This window comes from Notothenia rossii (genome assembly GCF_949606895.1).
Source record: "Notothenia rossii genome assembly, chromosome: 7".
NCBI lineage: Eukaryota > Metazoa > Chordata > Actinopteri > Perciformes > Nototheniidae > Notothenia > Notothenia rossii.
Window position 1 is genome coordinate 70790049 of NC_136905.1, and position 16734 is coordinate 70806782.

The 16734-nt window shown below is 43.7% G+C and overlaps 1 protein-coding gene across 2 annotated transcripts in view; it reads left to right on the top strand.

Moving 5' to 3' along the window:
* Nucleotides 1-16728, top strand: part of kidins220a (kinase D-interacting substrate 220a) — a 46738-nt gene extending 30010 nt beyond the window's left edge. For both annotated transcript variants that reach the window (XM_079640640.1, XM_079640641.1), the window contains exons 24-27: nt 9578-9756; nt 14162-14376; nt 14813-14929; nt 15694-16728. In XM_079640640.1, coding sequence (XP_079496766.1) covers nt 9578-9756; nt 14162-14376; nt 14813-14929; nt 15694-15906 — 724 coding nt within the window. In that variant the 3' untranslated portion in view covers nt 15907-16728. The remainder of the gene's footprint in view (nt 1-9577; nt 9757-14161; nt 14377-14812; nt 14930-15693) is intronic.
* Nucleotides 16729-16734: the final 6 nt, after the last annotated feature.

Consider the following 16734-nt stretch of genomic DNA (forward strand, 5'->3'; position numbering starts at 1 on the left):
GGACACTCGGAATGGTCTAACACCAAGCGTTTAAATCAGCACTCTTAGCGATATTTTAAACTTTATGCTATCTGCACAACATATATCATATGAAAAGCTGAGAGTCCACAGATTCTATTGGTATAAGTTTCATCCCTGTGCGATCAAAACTCACTGTTCTGTATGATAAATAAAATAACATTGTACCTTGAAAATCTATAGCGGGTACATTTTACCCGTTGGCAGTTTTAGGTATACAGCGACCTCTGGCGGTTCTAGTGTTAAAGAAGAATGCTAAAAGCTCTCTTTAGGCAACAGTGTCAGGCAATTACTTTCATTATTAGTTTTACATTTGTTTTGACAGTGATTATTTATTTGAAAGTGAAATAGTTCTGTGTTTCGGTTGAGGGGTTAACATATTTGGACCTAATGATGTATGGGGGCGGGCCCCTCAGAGAGTTTATTCTTGGATGCCCAGATCCCGTTTTCAGCACGAGGAAAAAAAAGTGTCACTGGTCCACTGAGCAGGTTCCTGCACTGCTCTGACATCTGGTGCCCTGTCTGTGCCAGGATGCCCCCGCCGCACTCAGGAGTGTGTTTCTGGCGCTGCACCTGAATCCTCTGTTCATTACACACACCCACACACACATACACACCAACACCAACTATTGCCTATAGACACACTTACACACACGCATGCACAGACTGTGGAAACATGCATTCACGCTCTAACTGAAACAAGCTCGTGTACAAACACTATTTGCCACTACAAACTGCATTTGCGATTGAACATATGCATGCACACACCTCAGATTACACATAAAGCTGGTGTGTATGGTAAACACACACACACACATGCAAACGCACGCACACACACACACACACACACACACACACACACACACACACACACACACACACACACACACACACACACACACACACACACACACACACACACACACACACACACACACACATACCTACCTAGATCTCACACCAGTGCAAGAGCATATGTCACCCCCAACTCCTCTGAGAATCAGTGTAATTAATCAGACCTGAGATGCAGGCTGCATTCAACAAACACGCTTACGAACACACACACACACACACACACACACACACACACACACACACACACACACACACACACACACACACACACACACACTCAGCGCATTTTTGTCAGGCAAAATTCTAGTGTTTAAAAGGGATGTTCATGGGAATCTATAATCTTTCTCTTGTGTGTTTTTTTTTTTTTACCCTGCATTTGCGGAACAAAGTCCCCCCTCTGATCGACGTGACTATAGCCAGGCACTTCTTGGACACTTGAAAACTTTTTTTTTTTGTACACTTATAACACTCTGAATAAATACTAAGCCTGGCAATTCAGTCTTAATTAGAGAGACTCTTATCCCGAGTACTAAAACATTAAGATGACACTCTCTTCATCCAGGATTACTTTAATTGGCACAATTATTGTAATTTGGTCGCAATTATGTGCTGGAATAAAGTGCAGTTCCAAAGCTCATGCGGGTGATTCCCTTTGTGTGGATTCCTTTAATAAGCTCTTAAATATCTGGCCGTCTGAGAATAATAGGCTGAATCCCATTCTTTTTTCATGATGAATACTTTTGAACTCCTTCTGCCCTCAATTGGAAAATCTTTATTCTTTGCAACGTGGCCTATTGTTCGTGTTAAGTACCGTCGTATTTGTGACAATTTCTGTCATCTAGATGCAAAAGAAATGCTACAAAATGAATCCCCCCTCCTTTCCCAATATCCCCTTCTAAGGGAACCCATTGTCCCCCTGTTAAATCCCTCCAAGAGGTGTTTCAGTGAGAGACGGGGTAGAACTGGTAATGCCGTAGCTCATTGCAATGCCAAGAGGCCTGAAAACGTGTATGAATTCATACAGGCTGCTGTGAATCCGCCTACGTCTCAATAGAGTTCTTCTGCCTCGATCACTGATAGGACAGCGGCATTGATTCTACACACCAGTGTGCAGACAGACCCCCTGACTGGCAAGTGGATAGATAAAGACAGAGACAAAAAAAGAAAGTATGGTAGGTGTGAGATAAAGATGGGAAAACGGAGAGAGTTGGCATTAGATAAGAAAGGGCATTAAGAGAGGGAGAGAGAAAAGAGATTTCAGTCTCTGGAGGTAAAAAGAGGTAAAAGAATGAAAGTGTGTGAATACTGCAGAGGATCAGACCAGATACCAGCAGGATTACTGCTAGACGAGTTTGCCATGGGGGTGTTGGGGTCTCAGGTGTATTCAGTGCTGCAGGTGATGCTGCTGCACCAAGTGAGATAGCCCAGGTGGTGGACACACACACAGATTCCTGCTCCTGTCCCCTGGGCCCCACACGGCTGTTTATTCAGTGAAGCTGGTCCTATGCTCATTCCATTCCAGTGTTTTGTGTGTCGTCCCGGCTTGCATTGTCATTCCTCCATCCCTCAGATTAAAATCAGCCATAGCCAGCTCCACCACCACAAACGCATAAAACAGCCACAGCCAAGTATGTACAGGTGACGAAGGAGGAGGTGTTTGTTTGCATGGGAAAGGTGAGTTTTTTTGGTTGTGCATGCATGTTTGTGTGTTCAAAGGCTACCACGTGACGATGGAAAGAACGTCATGCCGCATTCTTTGTTAGAAAATCCTCAAAGCCCTTTTCATTTCTGCCTGTAAGCCGAGGTTGAAGGATTAGTCTAATTGGTCTGAAACAAGAGAAGTGCTCTGTTCCATTTCTTGTGCAAAGCATAAAGAATCATTTCAAATGCCTCTTCCACACCTCTGACTCTACTACACCTCTGACTGCCCTCTGCTCTTTAGTCATAGAGACGTCCATCAGTGACAACAATTAAATGTCACACTGAGAGGGAAGGAAAGGACAGGAGGGCTGAGAAGAAGATATCTGCCTGAACCTCTGGTATTTCTGTGGTGTCGAGCATTATCGCCGATCTCTCTCCTGCTCTGCTTTCTCTTTGTGCCGGAACTGCTGGAAGGTGGGGGGCTGAATATAAATAGCAGCGAAGGGTTGCAAAGGGGTCAGCGCTGACCTTTAAGTGGACAACGAGATTTGCCACTCAGCCGCCACAGGAGCCACGGGCACACTTGATAGTTACACACACACACACACACACACACACACACACACACACACACACACACACACACACACACACACACACACACACACACACACACACACACGTATGTACACACAAACACGTATGTACACACAAACACAACCCCTAACTGAAGTTAACATCCTGGCCCTTCAAGACTCAATGGAGGTCAGGCCCGTGTGTGTGTGTGTGTGTGTGTGTGTGTGTGTGTGTGTGTGTGTGTGTGTGTGTGTGTGTGTGTGTGTGTGTGTGTGTGTGTGTGTGTGTGTGTGTGTGTGTGTGTGTGTGTGTGTGTGTGTGTGTGTGTGTGTGTGTGTGTGTGTGTGTGTGTGTGTGTGTGTGTGTGTGTGTGTGTGTGTGTGTGTGTGTGTGTGTGTGTGTGTGTGTGTGTGTGTGTGTGTGCCACTGAAAACCACTGAAATGGCAAAGACTGACTAAGCAAGCTGGTAAGACCAAGAAAGGAAACCAAATTATCTGTATTTTGGGAGTGTCCTTTTCTTCCCCATCTTTCTTTTTAAAGCCGCTTTTTCATTCGGCATGTGATCATGCTACCATCCACTGTACAGCTCAAGGATTTAGTTATCACATTTGTCTGCGCAGGTCTCTCGAGTAATGTGCTTCAAGAAGTTCTTAATAATCAGAGTTGCTAAATACAAGATACACATTTGACTAGAGAAAAGCTTTGGTAATAAGTGTATCCATACCACATACTCTCTCTGTATAGCTCTGTCTCTCCCATGCACAAGCATTTGATGACATTTCCCTATCAATCTTTCTCATCTCATTTTTGATGCAAACATCACAGAACATTTAATCAGAGGATTACTGGTTCATCCTGAGAATCCCAAGCTTTATTTGACAGATTCATCATTCACTATATATATTTTAACTTCCATTACAGATTTAAACCAGATGTATTCTGATCCTATCTGCTGCGGAAAAGCACATTTGTCTCCACTTTTGCAGTCTATCCCACTTAACTCTGCACCATACGGCCTATCAACTGACCATTACAGCTATCAAACAACCACATGGGCTGATATCAACTCTGCGGTGCAATTAGTGTCACAATAAGCGAACTTTACCATGGCCCAAAGATTCTCCAAACTCTCTTCTGACGCATAAATCTACAAGCTGAGGTTTACGTTTTTTACTATTTGTCAAGAATGAGGCCTTAGTTACTGTGAGTGAATTCAGTTAAGGTTTTTGGGGTCTGGAACAAGGAGTTTCTGCAGTACACATGAGTTTAATCAACATTTTAGGGAACCACTGAGTCCTGAGCCCTTCTCAAAAGAGACGCCACTCTCTCCAAAGCAGCTCCGTTTTTTATCAGCCTGATGTGTTTCCCATTAGCCTGCTTGTCTCTGTGGTTTGCTTTGGGATGCACAGGTCCAGCTTAGTACACGAGAGTTTCAATTATTTGGCTTTACTTTGCCACGAATGTATATGGAAAGCAGACGCTGCCACAAGTTGTCGGTTGGCACTGCCAAGACAAGAAAGCAAGAGAGAGAGTCAGAGAGGCAAGCAGAGACGGAGGGTGTCCACATGACTTGAAGCATTTCATTTAAATCAAGGAAATACGTCTGGATTTTAGGGAGACAAAGAACATGGCGTCATTTAAAGTGAAAACACATTTCTGCTCTCCCCCTTTGCCTTTGGGGTGGTGGAGGCTTTGGCAGCTTCTACAGTAACAATAACCTCTCTCAGCATTGATGCTACGAGTCCACGCGCCAGCCCGCCTGTCCACTGTTTTCCCAGAGTAGGCCTCCCTGGGTTCATCCACACGCTTGGCAGACACTGTGCCAGCGCATCTGACCAGGAGAGGAATGTGTCGGACCCGGACCTGGTTAACTTCTTCACCCATACACTGTTGTACTGGTCACACAGTGTCTGACATTGAAACTCTTGAGCTTCTCAAACACAATGTGCACAGGCGTTTGTCTGTTCCGCAGGCATCCCTCTCTGTCTTTGGGCCCCTTTATGGAAATGTTTGGCAGCAAGGCCACCGCTTTGTTGTGTGTGTGTGTGTGTGTGTGTGTGTGTGTGTGTGTGTGTGTGTGTGTGTATGTGTGTGTGTGTGTGTGTGTGCGCATGTCGTCCATAAGCACAGAGGCCAGCTGTAAAGCAAAGTCAAGTGGCACAGTCATACTTTCAGCACCCAAATAGCGGATAGAGGGGATAGAGACTTGAATTCTGCTCATTCCTGTCAGCTGCAGCGTGTGGGAGGTTGAGAGCAGAAGAAAGGCTATGCTCCAGTCAGCTTTGGGACCTATTAGCATTTGGATAAGCTCAGAAAGCTCCCAGTGGCCACGCCACACAGAGAGTGCTTGGGCCTAAGCGCCTGCTCTGCTGCTGCTATAAGCCGGGTCCTGTCAATGGACCCCTTTGTGCAGGGACGGCTGCCGGGCTGCCCGACGGCCTTTATCTCACTCGCCCTCGGTCTGCTTGAAAGTAGCACGGCAGTTTTCCTTGGCGCTCCAACCCGAGCATCCATCTTGTCATTTGGCAACTGATTGCTGATAAGAATGGCTTTGTTCATTTTGCCTGTATCGTCTGTTCACTGTGAAAATGACTAAGTCAAGTGATTTGTGTCAATAGCTTAATGCCAGCAACTCGTCATGCAAAGGATGTCATTTGAAGTGGTTAAACCTCATTGACAAACGGCTGCTGTCATTTAATGGGCACTGTTTGTTCTGTAACAACGCATGTTAAAGAGCGCTCTAATGGAGTGTCATCTGTCAGTTCATCTGTAATTTAGTCCTTCTGTTTCCTCCTTCTTTTTTTCTTTTTTATAATTCTTCTGGTCAATCATCTCTTGATGTTTGAGGCCCTCTAATATTGACCGATGATTTTACAGGGCCAGTGTTTAAGTGTGAGCTCCACTTTGTGTCTGATCAGCCTCTCCTGCAGACTTCTTTCCATCTGTCTGGGTGTGACTCGGTGACGGATGTGCTTAATTTGTTCTTCTCACCGACTCCCGGTTGTCTTTGGAGGATGCAGCTGTTTGTGCTACTGCTTGTTCAACAACAGCAGGCCAGAGCAAACACCCGGGTCAGCAAAATATGTGCAATTGAAGCTAGCTTCTTGGATGGCATCATGTTTGGAAATGTACATAAAGGATTTATTTGTATGCCGTGTTGGATTTCTTAAAGGAAAATGACGGTTATATTAAAGCAAGATGGATAAGTTCTTGAACTATTAAGATTAAAACAAATGTATTTAATAAAGAATCTGACTCAGCCAAAAGTGTCTGAGATCCCTGCAACTAGATAAGATTAGGTTTGAGTTGAGTTTTTATTGTCCTTATTCAGTTCTGGCACAGTAACCAAACCATTGAGTCATTTTCAATGTTCTATAAAAAGACTCAAAACTCTTTGGAGGGTGCTCTCTATATAGCAAGAAGAAGAAGTGTGTGTGTGTGTGTGTGTGTGTGTGTGTGTGTGTGTGTGTGTGTGTGTGTGTGTGTGTGTGTGTGTGTGTGTGTGTGTGTGTGTGTGTGTGTGTGTGTGTGTGTGTGTGTGTGTGTGTGTGTGTGTGTGTGTGTGTGTGTGTGTGTGTGTGTGTGTGTGTGTGTGTGTGTGTGTGTGTGTGTGTGTGTGTGTGTGTGTGTGTGTGTGTGTATTTCTGCGTGTGTGTATTTCTATGTGTGAGTCACTGGCTCCTGTTGGTCTGTGTCTGCAGACCCACAAATAAACAGCAGTAAGCCAGCTGGAAATGGGGAAAAGGCGCAGGCTTCTCTCAGTCTGTATACGGGTTAATACAGTTCATGGGAAAAAGAACCAAACACCCACACGCACTACATGTGATGCTATATGCACATGCGCAAAAAAGCACAAACTCCACCCTTCATCGGTGCCTTTGAATTTCCCTATCATTGCTGGCCAGGTGTATGCAGCCGACATTACACAATTGTTTTTTTGTTGTGTGAATCACCACCGGTGCCATTCACTACTTACTGTTTATGTGTGTGCGTATGCAGGTAACATCTGTGTCTTCAGAGTCCCACTCATCCTCCCCAGCAGAGGTTACATGAGAGGGGGTTCATCTGTGTGCCAACATGGAGCTTCCTTGACCTCTTGGGTCTTGTTAAAGGTTCTAATGGAAGAAAGACTGAGAGGGCTTTGTCCACTGGAGCCCAGCTGTGCCCGTTTCCCTACTGCTCTCAGCCTATTCTCTCTTCCTTGTGTGTCTGTACTGGCAGTTGGGTGGGGGACAATGGACTTTTAGGTAACCCACCTGGACCGGTCTGCCAGGAAGTGGATCCCTGCAGGAGGATAGAAACTGATTTTCGAGGGGTAGAATATTGGTGCATAAATGGAAAAATATATTTAGTGTCAATATTCAATTGCTTCATTGCCAGCTAATGTCAATGTTTCAATTGGTATAGATTTGCCTCAGTTATTCTTCTTTTATGCCAAAACGCCTCTCTCGAACACCCCGATCGCTGTACTTCTTTCAAGACTTGTACATTTGGTCAGAGACATCCTTTAGCCACAAGGTCACAGAATCAAGCCCTGTAGCCGCAGATGTGTCCATCAGCAGCCATCTGTCCTGTCAAAATGTCCTTGAACAGAGGACTGGACCCCTACCTGTTCATATGCTGTAAGACTGCATAGGAAAACCCCTAAAAAGGGAAGTCATTATAAGCCTCAATGCAGCAAACCTTGTATGAAATTAGTTGTGGCGGCCATTTTGTTAACTGGATTAGCGTATTTGATTGTTTAGATTATTAGCGTGCTGTGTTGAACCCCTGGCCAGATACTGACCTCACGCTGACTTCGCCTGCGTGCTGCGGCGATGGTACTAATCTTCCAATCAAGTCACAGAAAGACCAGCCTGTGTGCTCAGCGTCAAAAACAGATCAGGCCCCGGGAAAAACCCAACCCATCAGTCTGTGTTTTCAGCAACACGCAGACTGTGTGATGTATGGGGAGGAGGGTGAATTGGGGTTGAACTGGAAGGAGGGAAGGTTAAGTAGGATGCAGGGAGAGAAAAGGGTCCACTGAGAAAAGGATGAAGGGTCGGTTGAGAAATGGAGGCAGGGATGAGAAAAATGTCTCCTCCGTGCTGGAGTCTCCCAATTCATCTGATAAGAGCGGCACATTCAGGTGATGAATGGCCAGTGTCAAAAGTCACTCCATGTTTCATATTTTCATGTCTGAATGATGGGATTAACGAGATGTAATGATTGCTCCGGGTTGTTGTGTTTGCTTTTCTTGTAGCCTCGGCCACATGTTACGCTGCCCTTGATCAAACTGATATCTTCTTTAACCTTGTGCATCTCAAATTGAATTTCCCACCCAAACACATCAGTATTCATGTTCAGCTGGGTCTAAAATGACTTTGTTTTCCTCACCTGTGCTTTGGCAGGTCACTGAGCATTTCTTGCAGCCAATCAATCTTTTTGTCTGCCACTTCTGAACGTTTCAGAATACTAAACACATGTCACTGGTACCAGACGGTAATATATGGAATAAATCATTTAACTCTGTTCGAGGACTACTTCTTGTAAGGAATTGCTTTTTTAAATAATATTTCATAATGCAAGGAAACTTGCAATGGTGACGGGTGACATACAATGTTTACCTGCCACAGCCAGCATTTAGGCAGGTGCTAACTTCATATTTTCAGAAAGGCTGTTGCCACCTCTAAACCTAATAGTTTTTCAGATTTAGTTTATATCGTATGAAGCCAGAGTTTGTAAAACAATTTAATTATTCTAAACTAAACACTTAAGTCTAAAAAGTGCCATTTATTTATATTTGAAAATGTTGTTTATTTCTACAGTGTGTAACGGAAAAAAGTATTTCACACAGTGATGGAACAATCTCCAAACATGGTGTTTACTTGTGGTCTGTGATAACAAACATCACGTTAACTGTAGCAGCGCATCGTGACGCGCTTCCGTCTGCTGCTTGCTAAATTACCCTGATTGTCATCTTCTCAGGTTTCCTCCTCTGCTGAGAAAAGATAACATCCCTCACTCTATCTGTCCTCAAACATCCCCCTTTCACTATCTTGCCTTCTCTAAATCCAGTTATCTCTCTGCTCTCATGATGATGATGACCGTTGCATATCTGTTCAATCTTAACAGTACTGCTTGCTATTTCCTCTTTTTCTTTTTTTATCAGCCTGTGATGTTTTCAGCTTGTAGTCAGAATTGAGTGTAAACTGACATGTTGACATATTTGTGTCATATGCCAGTAACACTGCACAACTTATTGTTTTGTCTGTCATATTTGTTGGTTTTCCACATGAATAGTTTAAGAATTTAGTCACATAACTTTCATGTCTTAATTCATAATCTCCAATGTATACTTACTTTGAAGATCCTAAGTCAAAACAACCAATTAGTCATGTTCTCCAAATCATTCAGATGAATATTATGTCATTTTTATATTGAGCAGATTTAAGAAGACATCAGTACATAATTAAATATAAACATCTCTCTTTTTTTTCTTTGAAGAATTTCCAAGAACATCCCCACCACTAAGGACGTGGAGCCGCTGCTGGAGATCGACGGAGACATCCGCAGCTTTGAGGTCTTCCTGTCCTCCAGGACCCCCGTGCTCGCTGCCAAGGATGTGGAGATGTTCCTGCCCTGCACCGTCAACCTGGACCCCAAACTCAGAGAGATCATAGCAGGTTCATACACACTTAGCATTTAAACACATGGGTGAAAACCTTGAGGAAAACCAAGATACAATGTTTTAGTAAGGTGTTGGACCTTGGTATAGAAGTCTAAAGATATTCCCTCATCTGGTGTTTTGATGGAGCTGGGGGGTATACTACGAAGCTGGTTCAACCTAACCTGGATATGTTTGAGTTAGCCGGTTGGCCTATTCCAAAACATACGCGCTCTCGCTAAACGGTACTACGACGCGGGTTATCAAGTGGATCGCTCGAGCCAGCCGTGTCCTATCTAGTTCGGTGCGCGTTCACATGAAAGGGGTGGTATTTGGAGCATTCGACCAATCACAAACATGGACAAGCGTACTGACAGCGCAGCGTCATACTTCCTGAATGAAAAGTCAACTATATAATTAGACACATATGAAGAAGTTAAACTTTAAACATCCATGCCTTAAACACTTTAGCCAGGATAAAAGCCACATAGCTGCACCTGCAAGGTGAATACAGCTGGTAAAAGAAAAAGTGTTTGAATGCGTACATTAACAGGTTATGATATGACTGCTCCGTCTAAGACACGAGTGGATCTGACTTTAATTACATTTGTCTCGAGTGTTTCGTCAACTTAATGTGTTGCTTAAAATAATACTTCTGCATACAGTATGTGACACTGTGAGTGTTGCACGGCCAGATACGGCTCGGCTCACTCAGATAAGGAAATATATGATACATTATGATGTGATGTGCCGCGGACTGTACTTAATGTTACTCTGATCCGGTTACTTATGTTGTGGCAGATATTTAAGTAAGCTTTCTTTACGCTAATGTTATAATAGTCAGATTGCTCTGAAGATGGGAGGTGATATTCTATTAATGTTCACGTTCACACAGTCGGTGATATTTGCCGGCCGTCTTTCCTGCAACGGCAGCTTTTCTGTATTTCCTTTCTCCTGTAATATGACTTGATCGCTTTAAACTCCGTACACTGAGCTCTGATTGGTCAGCAGGCAGTGCTTTCACTGTGTTGATCTCTTATCCTGGAACCTATCCTGCTTCGGAGAACAGACTAGGTTCCAGGATAAGTCACCATGGAGATCTAGCCCGCTAAAAAGTGAACCAGCTTCGTAGTACCGGAAACCCCGAGTTTTCCCTGAAGTTAGCCGGCTAAGCGAAAATCCTGCTTCGTAGTATACCCTCCTGGTTAGCCGCACAGCCTAAGTTACCATGGAGATCTATCCTGCTAAAAAGTGAACCAGCTTCGTAGTACCGGAAATCCCGAGTTTTCTCTGAAGTTAGCCGGCTAAGCGAAAATCCTGCTTCGTAGTATACCCTCCTGGTTAGCCGCACAGCCTAAGTTACCATGGAGATCTATCCTGCTAAAAAGAGAACCAGCTTCGTAGGACCGGAAACCCGGAGTTTTCCATGAAGTTAGCCGGCTAAGCGAAAATCCTGCTTCGTAGTACACCCCCCTGGAGACTGCTGTCTTACATGTCTCAATATGTTTTTCTGTGGTTGACATCAGGTCACTGCGAAGACCACAGCATATTTATATATTTTTCTCTAGACCTTGGAAACAGCAGTTTGACAAAACATGTCAATACATGTTCCAAATTATTGTTTTTCTCCAAACTTTCAATTACATCTCATGGCCTTCTTCTACAACTAAACTTAGTCATGGATGTTATTTTGTTGCTATGATGTGACAACCATACAACAAGTAAACCATCTCCCCAACAACAACAACAACCTCGTGGTTTAAAGCCTCAGAAACAACAGTCAATTTGGAACCTGAGACACAACCTTGTTTAAAAAGCCACAGCATGTGTTACATCATTTGTATTCCCAGCAAACTAGGAATCTATCTTATTAATAGAGTTCCCGTTAGAATATTTTTTCGCCGGTCAACATGTCCGTTAAAGTTTAAATCTTCCGGACACAATTTGAAAAGTGCCGGTCGAAGGTCTTCTTTGTTATTTATTGAGCTTTAAAACAAATTGATATGATTTGATATTAAACAAACTAATTATAGTAGATTAACTACATTATTCAAAAGTGTACAGTAACTTACAATAACACAGGAATAATAAACGGAGCGCTCTCTCCCTCTCCTGACAGCCCGTCATTATCTCATGCAACTCGCGGATCAGTAATGAGTGACCCGACAGTAAAACTAACCATACCTATAACTAGTTCAGGTAGTTTGAGAGGTAATTAAAATAGCTACGTGTGATATTCTAACCTGAAGTGTGTTTTGTTCCGCTCACCGCTGCATGTGATCATGCAGAGCTGCGTGTCGACTCGTCAGCAGCAGCTGATCTCCCTCTCCCGTCAGATTAGACTTTACTCGCGTTTATGTCCATATCGATCAGATCTAGCTAATGATATGACTACCTGCTTATTAAAAGACACCTAAACAACAAGCGTCGCTATGCAACCGGGTGAGGCCGCACAGTATAGCGCAGCATTATGCATTTGTTTACATGCCGACCGGAACCCCGAGGCATTACGAACAGATCAACGCACAATCAACCCATACAGGACATCTCTTTCTCCACATTAAGTGTTAGACATTAGAATGGACTATTCTTGTCTGTCACATACTCTTTTGTCTGTCACATAAGTGGCGTAACTCTGCTTATTAAAACTCTGCTTATTAAAACTATTTTAATATAAATATATTGTGTGTGTGTGTGTGTGTGTGTGTGTGTGTGTGTGTGTGTGTGTGTGTGTGTGTGTGTGTGTGTGTGTGTGTGTGTGTGTGTGTGTGTGTGTGTGTGTGTGTGTGTGTGTGTGTGTGTGTGTGTGTGTGTGTGTGTGTGTGTGTGTGTGTGTGTGTGTGTGTGTGTGTGTGTGTGTGAAAACAAAGTTTATTGTAGTGTTTTGTCTGAAGTACATAAAAGGCTTGGGTATACAAAAGCATGGAGAAACAGAGATCTGTCCTCTGCGTTGAGTTCAGTGCCAGCTCATTTGGCAGTGACGTTACTCGTAACATTGCAGCAGTGTCCGCTCTAAAATCGCCCGCTGCATGGGCTCTCAGAAGCCTGCAGCTTGCTTTTCATTTCCAAACAATCAAATTGAGCAGGTTTTCACTTCCGCACTGTGGGATCAGGACAATATTTCCAAACTGCTTTCAAAAGTCACAGTTATAGGGACGTAACAGTGCATCAGTAGTGGAGTGTACGCCACTGTACTCAAGCTACCGTGCGTCAGCGTCCATTCAGCCCATACAGGAGTGTCAATGACGTTGAGTGTGAAGCTGCTGCATCATGGCGTTATGAGACTACAGGAAACACTCACACACACACACAAAGTCTGTTCTATTGAGCTGAGTCATGGAAGGCGCAGCTGACCAAGCTCTACAACCAGACGTCCAGTCTCCTGTCCTAAAAGTGTTCAACTGTTTACATGTATTCACAGAACATGTGTTTGTGCGCTCAAAATTGTGTGGGTGTTTTCACCTCCACGTGTGTTCCCGTGGAGCGGAAGGTGACCAGCGCTCCTACTCAGTCGTCCCGTGACCGCTCGGTGCTTGGTGCCCGGTGTCCTGTGGCCAGCCAGTGGGCAGTGCTGTCAGTGATACCCACCCATGAGCCTGACTCACATCATAAGGCCCCCATTGTGTTCACAGGCTGGATTGGGTCTCGCTCAGCGTGTCATTCAGCAGCCACTTGTATAACCAGGAGACATTCTGGTGCCTGCTTCTCTTTCTGGTGCTTACTTTCTTGCCAGCCACACAGAGCCACTCTCTGTTCTGTCCCTGGGTTTTTTTAACTTTAATTTAGGAGGTTTTACCAAAGCTCCCTCTCCTAGCGCCTACTCAACTCCGCACAAAGTCAAATTGATTTATGTGAGAACAATTGTGGCTCTGAGTACTTAGACGATAGTGTCCACGAGTTCACATGGTCCGCTTTGTTTGTTTACATTTCTGAATGTACTTGTCAGGGACAGCAAGGGCCTCCATGTGCCAGAGTCATCACGTGGTTGGCAAATCATTCGGCAAAGACATAACATCAGACCGCCTGCTGGTTTGTGAACAAACAGATGAATGGAAATCAAAGTGAGAATAGAATTCACAGTTGAAGTTTGTTGTCGTCGTAACATCTGCGCTCGCTTTCTCTCCAGCATTCAATCGTTTGATCGTCTTCTATTTAAGGAGAACATGTTCAGGAACAATGTTCGTGTTGTATTCTCTACAACGCCTCAAGAATATTTCTGTCTTGCACGCCGATTGGTTGATATATGTCTTTTTCCCTGTGGATTCACAACAGTCTAAACTCTCTTGAGATGATGGAATAAAGCTAAATTATTGATGTGTGGGTGGATCTGAAGGGTCTTTATAGTCATAGCCAAGACATGATCATCAGCATCTCAGATAAATACTTCCTTCTCTCCTCTTTTTTTCCCCCTTGTCCTCCCTCAGATGTGCGTGCCGCCAGGGAGCAGATGCACATCGGGGGAGTGACCTATCCCACGCTGCCCCTGCAGGAAGCTCTGCCCCGCCCCCATTCAGGTTATGGCCAGCACTCTGCCGCCTGCTCTCCAGCGGGCTCCTTCGCCGGGTCTCTGCCCCCTCCTCACCCTCACAGTGCCTACTTCAGTGGGATGACCGGCCCTCAGCACCCCTTCTACAACCGGGTGAGACAGGAAAATAACTCATGTGTACATAACCAGTCCTCATTCACTACCTAGAGGCCAATAAGTGTCTGTGTTAAAGTAGAAAAGCAAAACAATTTGGTAATTAAAAAATGAAGTCAATACATGTGTCACTATCTTACAGCGACCAAAGGAGCACATCCTGTGACACCCACAGATCCTCACCACCTCACTGATCTTAGACATTATTATAATGTAGCATCAATTTGACCCACTTGGCAGTTAAATACATTGCAGTTAACAGGTCTTTAAATGTACCATATGACCATGGTTTTTCATTACCTCACTGAGAAAGGCAGTTAGCAATATCGTCTTCTCCCTGCAGCATGTTGGTTTGTGTGTGTCTGACCTCCCTCATGATTTACATTTGATTTGTCCCCCCTTCCCCCTCCCCTCTCCTTCCTTTTCCCCCTCATAGCCTTATTTCCCCCATCATGTGTATCACATGCCTCGGCCTTACTCCCACCATGTCCCCCCATACTCGCGTCCCTCCATTAAACCACCTGGTCAACTTAAGGACAACCCCAGTGGACTTGTAAGTAAAGAAGCATTGCTAGATCCAACTTTAATTTGTTTCTTTTCTCACACCTAATCATTACAGCTGCACATTTGCTTTTAAAGTATATAATGCAACAATATTGTGTTTATAATGCGATTGAAAGTTAAAATATTTTGTTGTGCTTTTCTGACTCTCTTTTACTGGTATTTTCCCTCCTTCTTTACTCAATGTTTCCTAACAATACCAATTAAAAGTGATCTTGTCACATTTGTATTATTAATTAAATTGCAACAATTAAACTTACAAACGCTTAGGATGTAGTGCTATTTAGGGTCTGACATGGCACTCATTTTTTCAGTTAATAATACTTGATATAACCTTTATTGTAGAGCTATTATTAACTTAGGAATTTATTTTTTTAAACGTAATTCTTAATAATAAAAGGAACACCTAATTGCCATGGTGACCTGAAAACAGCCAACATTTACCCTGCATTAGGTAGGTAGCAGGTGCGTATTATATTGACTTATTTTGTCAGGTCCATTGTGCCTAACTACTAGCATGACCTCTTTTTTTACAACACTTCCTCTTTAAGAAGCACTTTCCTCCCTTATCTCCCTTTACTCATTGCAATGTGTCATGTTTTACCCGTCCACACCATGTTCGACTGATCAGCTCTTAACGCTGGTGGTATTTCTCAGTGTGAGTCCAGGGAAATGCAATGAGATGTTAAAATGAGTTCAACCATCACTAGCCTTTCTTTCTATTCAGCACTTGTCTCCATTCTGTGCCTATGTCAGGATGTTATTGCAGAGGATGCCAGAGAAGGCCTCCCTTCATGTCCCTCTGATCCCACCATGGTAACATGTAGTTGTGGAGCACTACGGATATGCTTACATATGCAACCAGTTCTTCATAACCTGCATGTTTGCAAACCTCATTTGTCATTTCCTTTTGTTGGATGTAAAATGCATGACTACATGTTTGACAGACTACTTGTTTTGTTGCTGTGATCAACAAAAGCCGAGATAATACATTTAGACGGTTGCACGCGCTGCAGAAAGCTTACATTAGATACTGTTTCCGTCGCGACTCTGACCACCCGCTATCAAGAGGTGTTCTTTTTTTTGTCACAAGATTCAGCATATGTAAATGTAACATGCTGAATGAAGTCCACTCTGATGTTGGCGCAGTAGCTGTTCCCGTCCTCCTATAAATGGACATAAAAATGTTGTTAAGCCACTTCACGAATGCATGGAGTTGCACTGACAAGAGCCCAATCTCTACACCCAGATACATTCACACATTTTATGAGAGAGCAGACACTATTAGAACAATTTCATGATAACACTACTCGGGAGATTTCTGCTCCACAAAGCCAGTTATCAGGCCGCTGCCAGAAAGCTTTTAAAGGAGCTGTTTGAAAGATTAAATATAGATTATTTTGTAATGTTCATTCCATTCTCAGTCTGTATTTTTGCTTCATCCTTCCTCCTTCTCCTAAACCTTCCTCACTCTTATATTTTAACACCCTTTTCTGTTCTTCGTATCTCCCTCATGCTTTTGTGTCCTTTCCCCCTAAGTATACATTTCTTCAGTTTCTCTCATTCTGGCTTTTCTATGTACATTAGCCCATCTTATCCTCTTTTTGGGTCCCACTTGATCTCTTTGTGTAGTGTTCACATGTGCCTGTATTTCTGCAAATCTGCAAATGTAGACGTGTGTGCACCGTCGCTCATTTATGCAAGTCCTTGGATATGTAAGCAGGCCTAGCCCTGTGTAATTGCTTAGCTGATATAAGGGTGAGTATGGATTCCTCGGGCTGCCGGGATTATCATCAG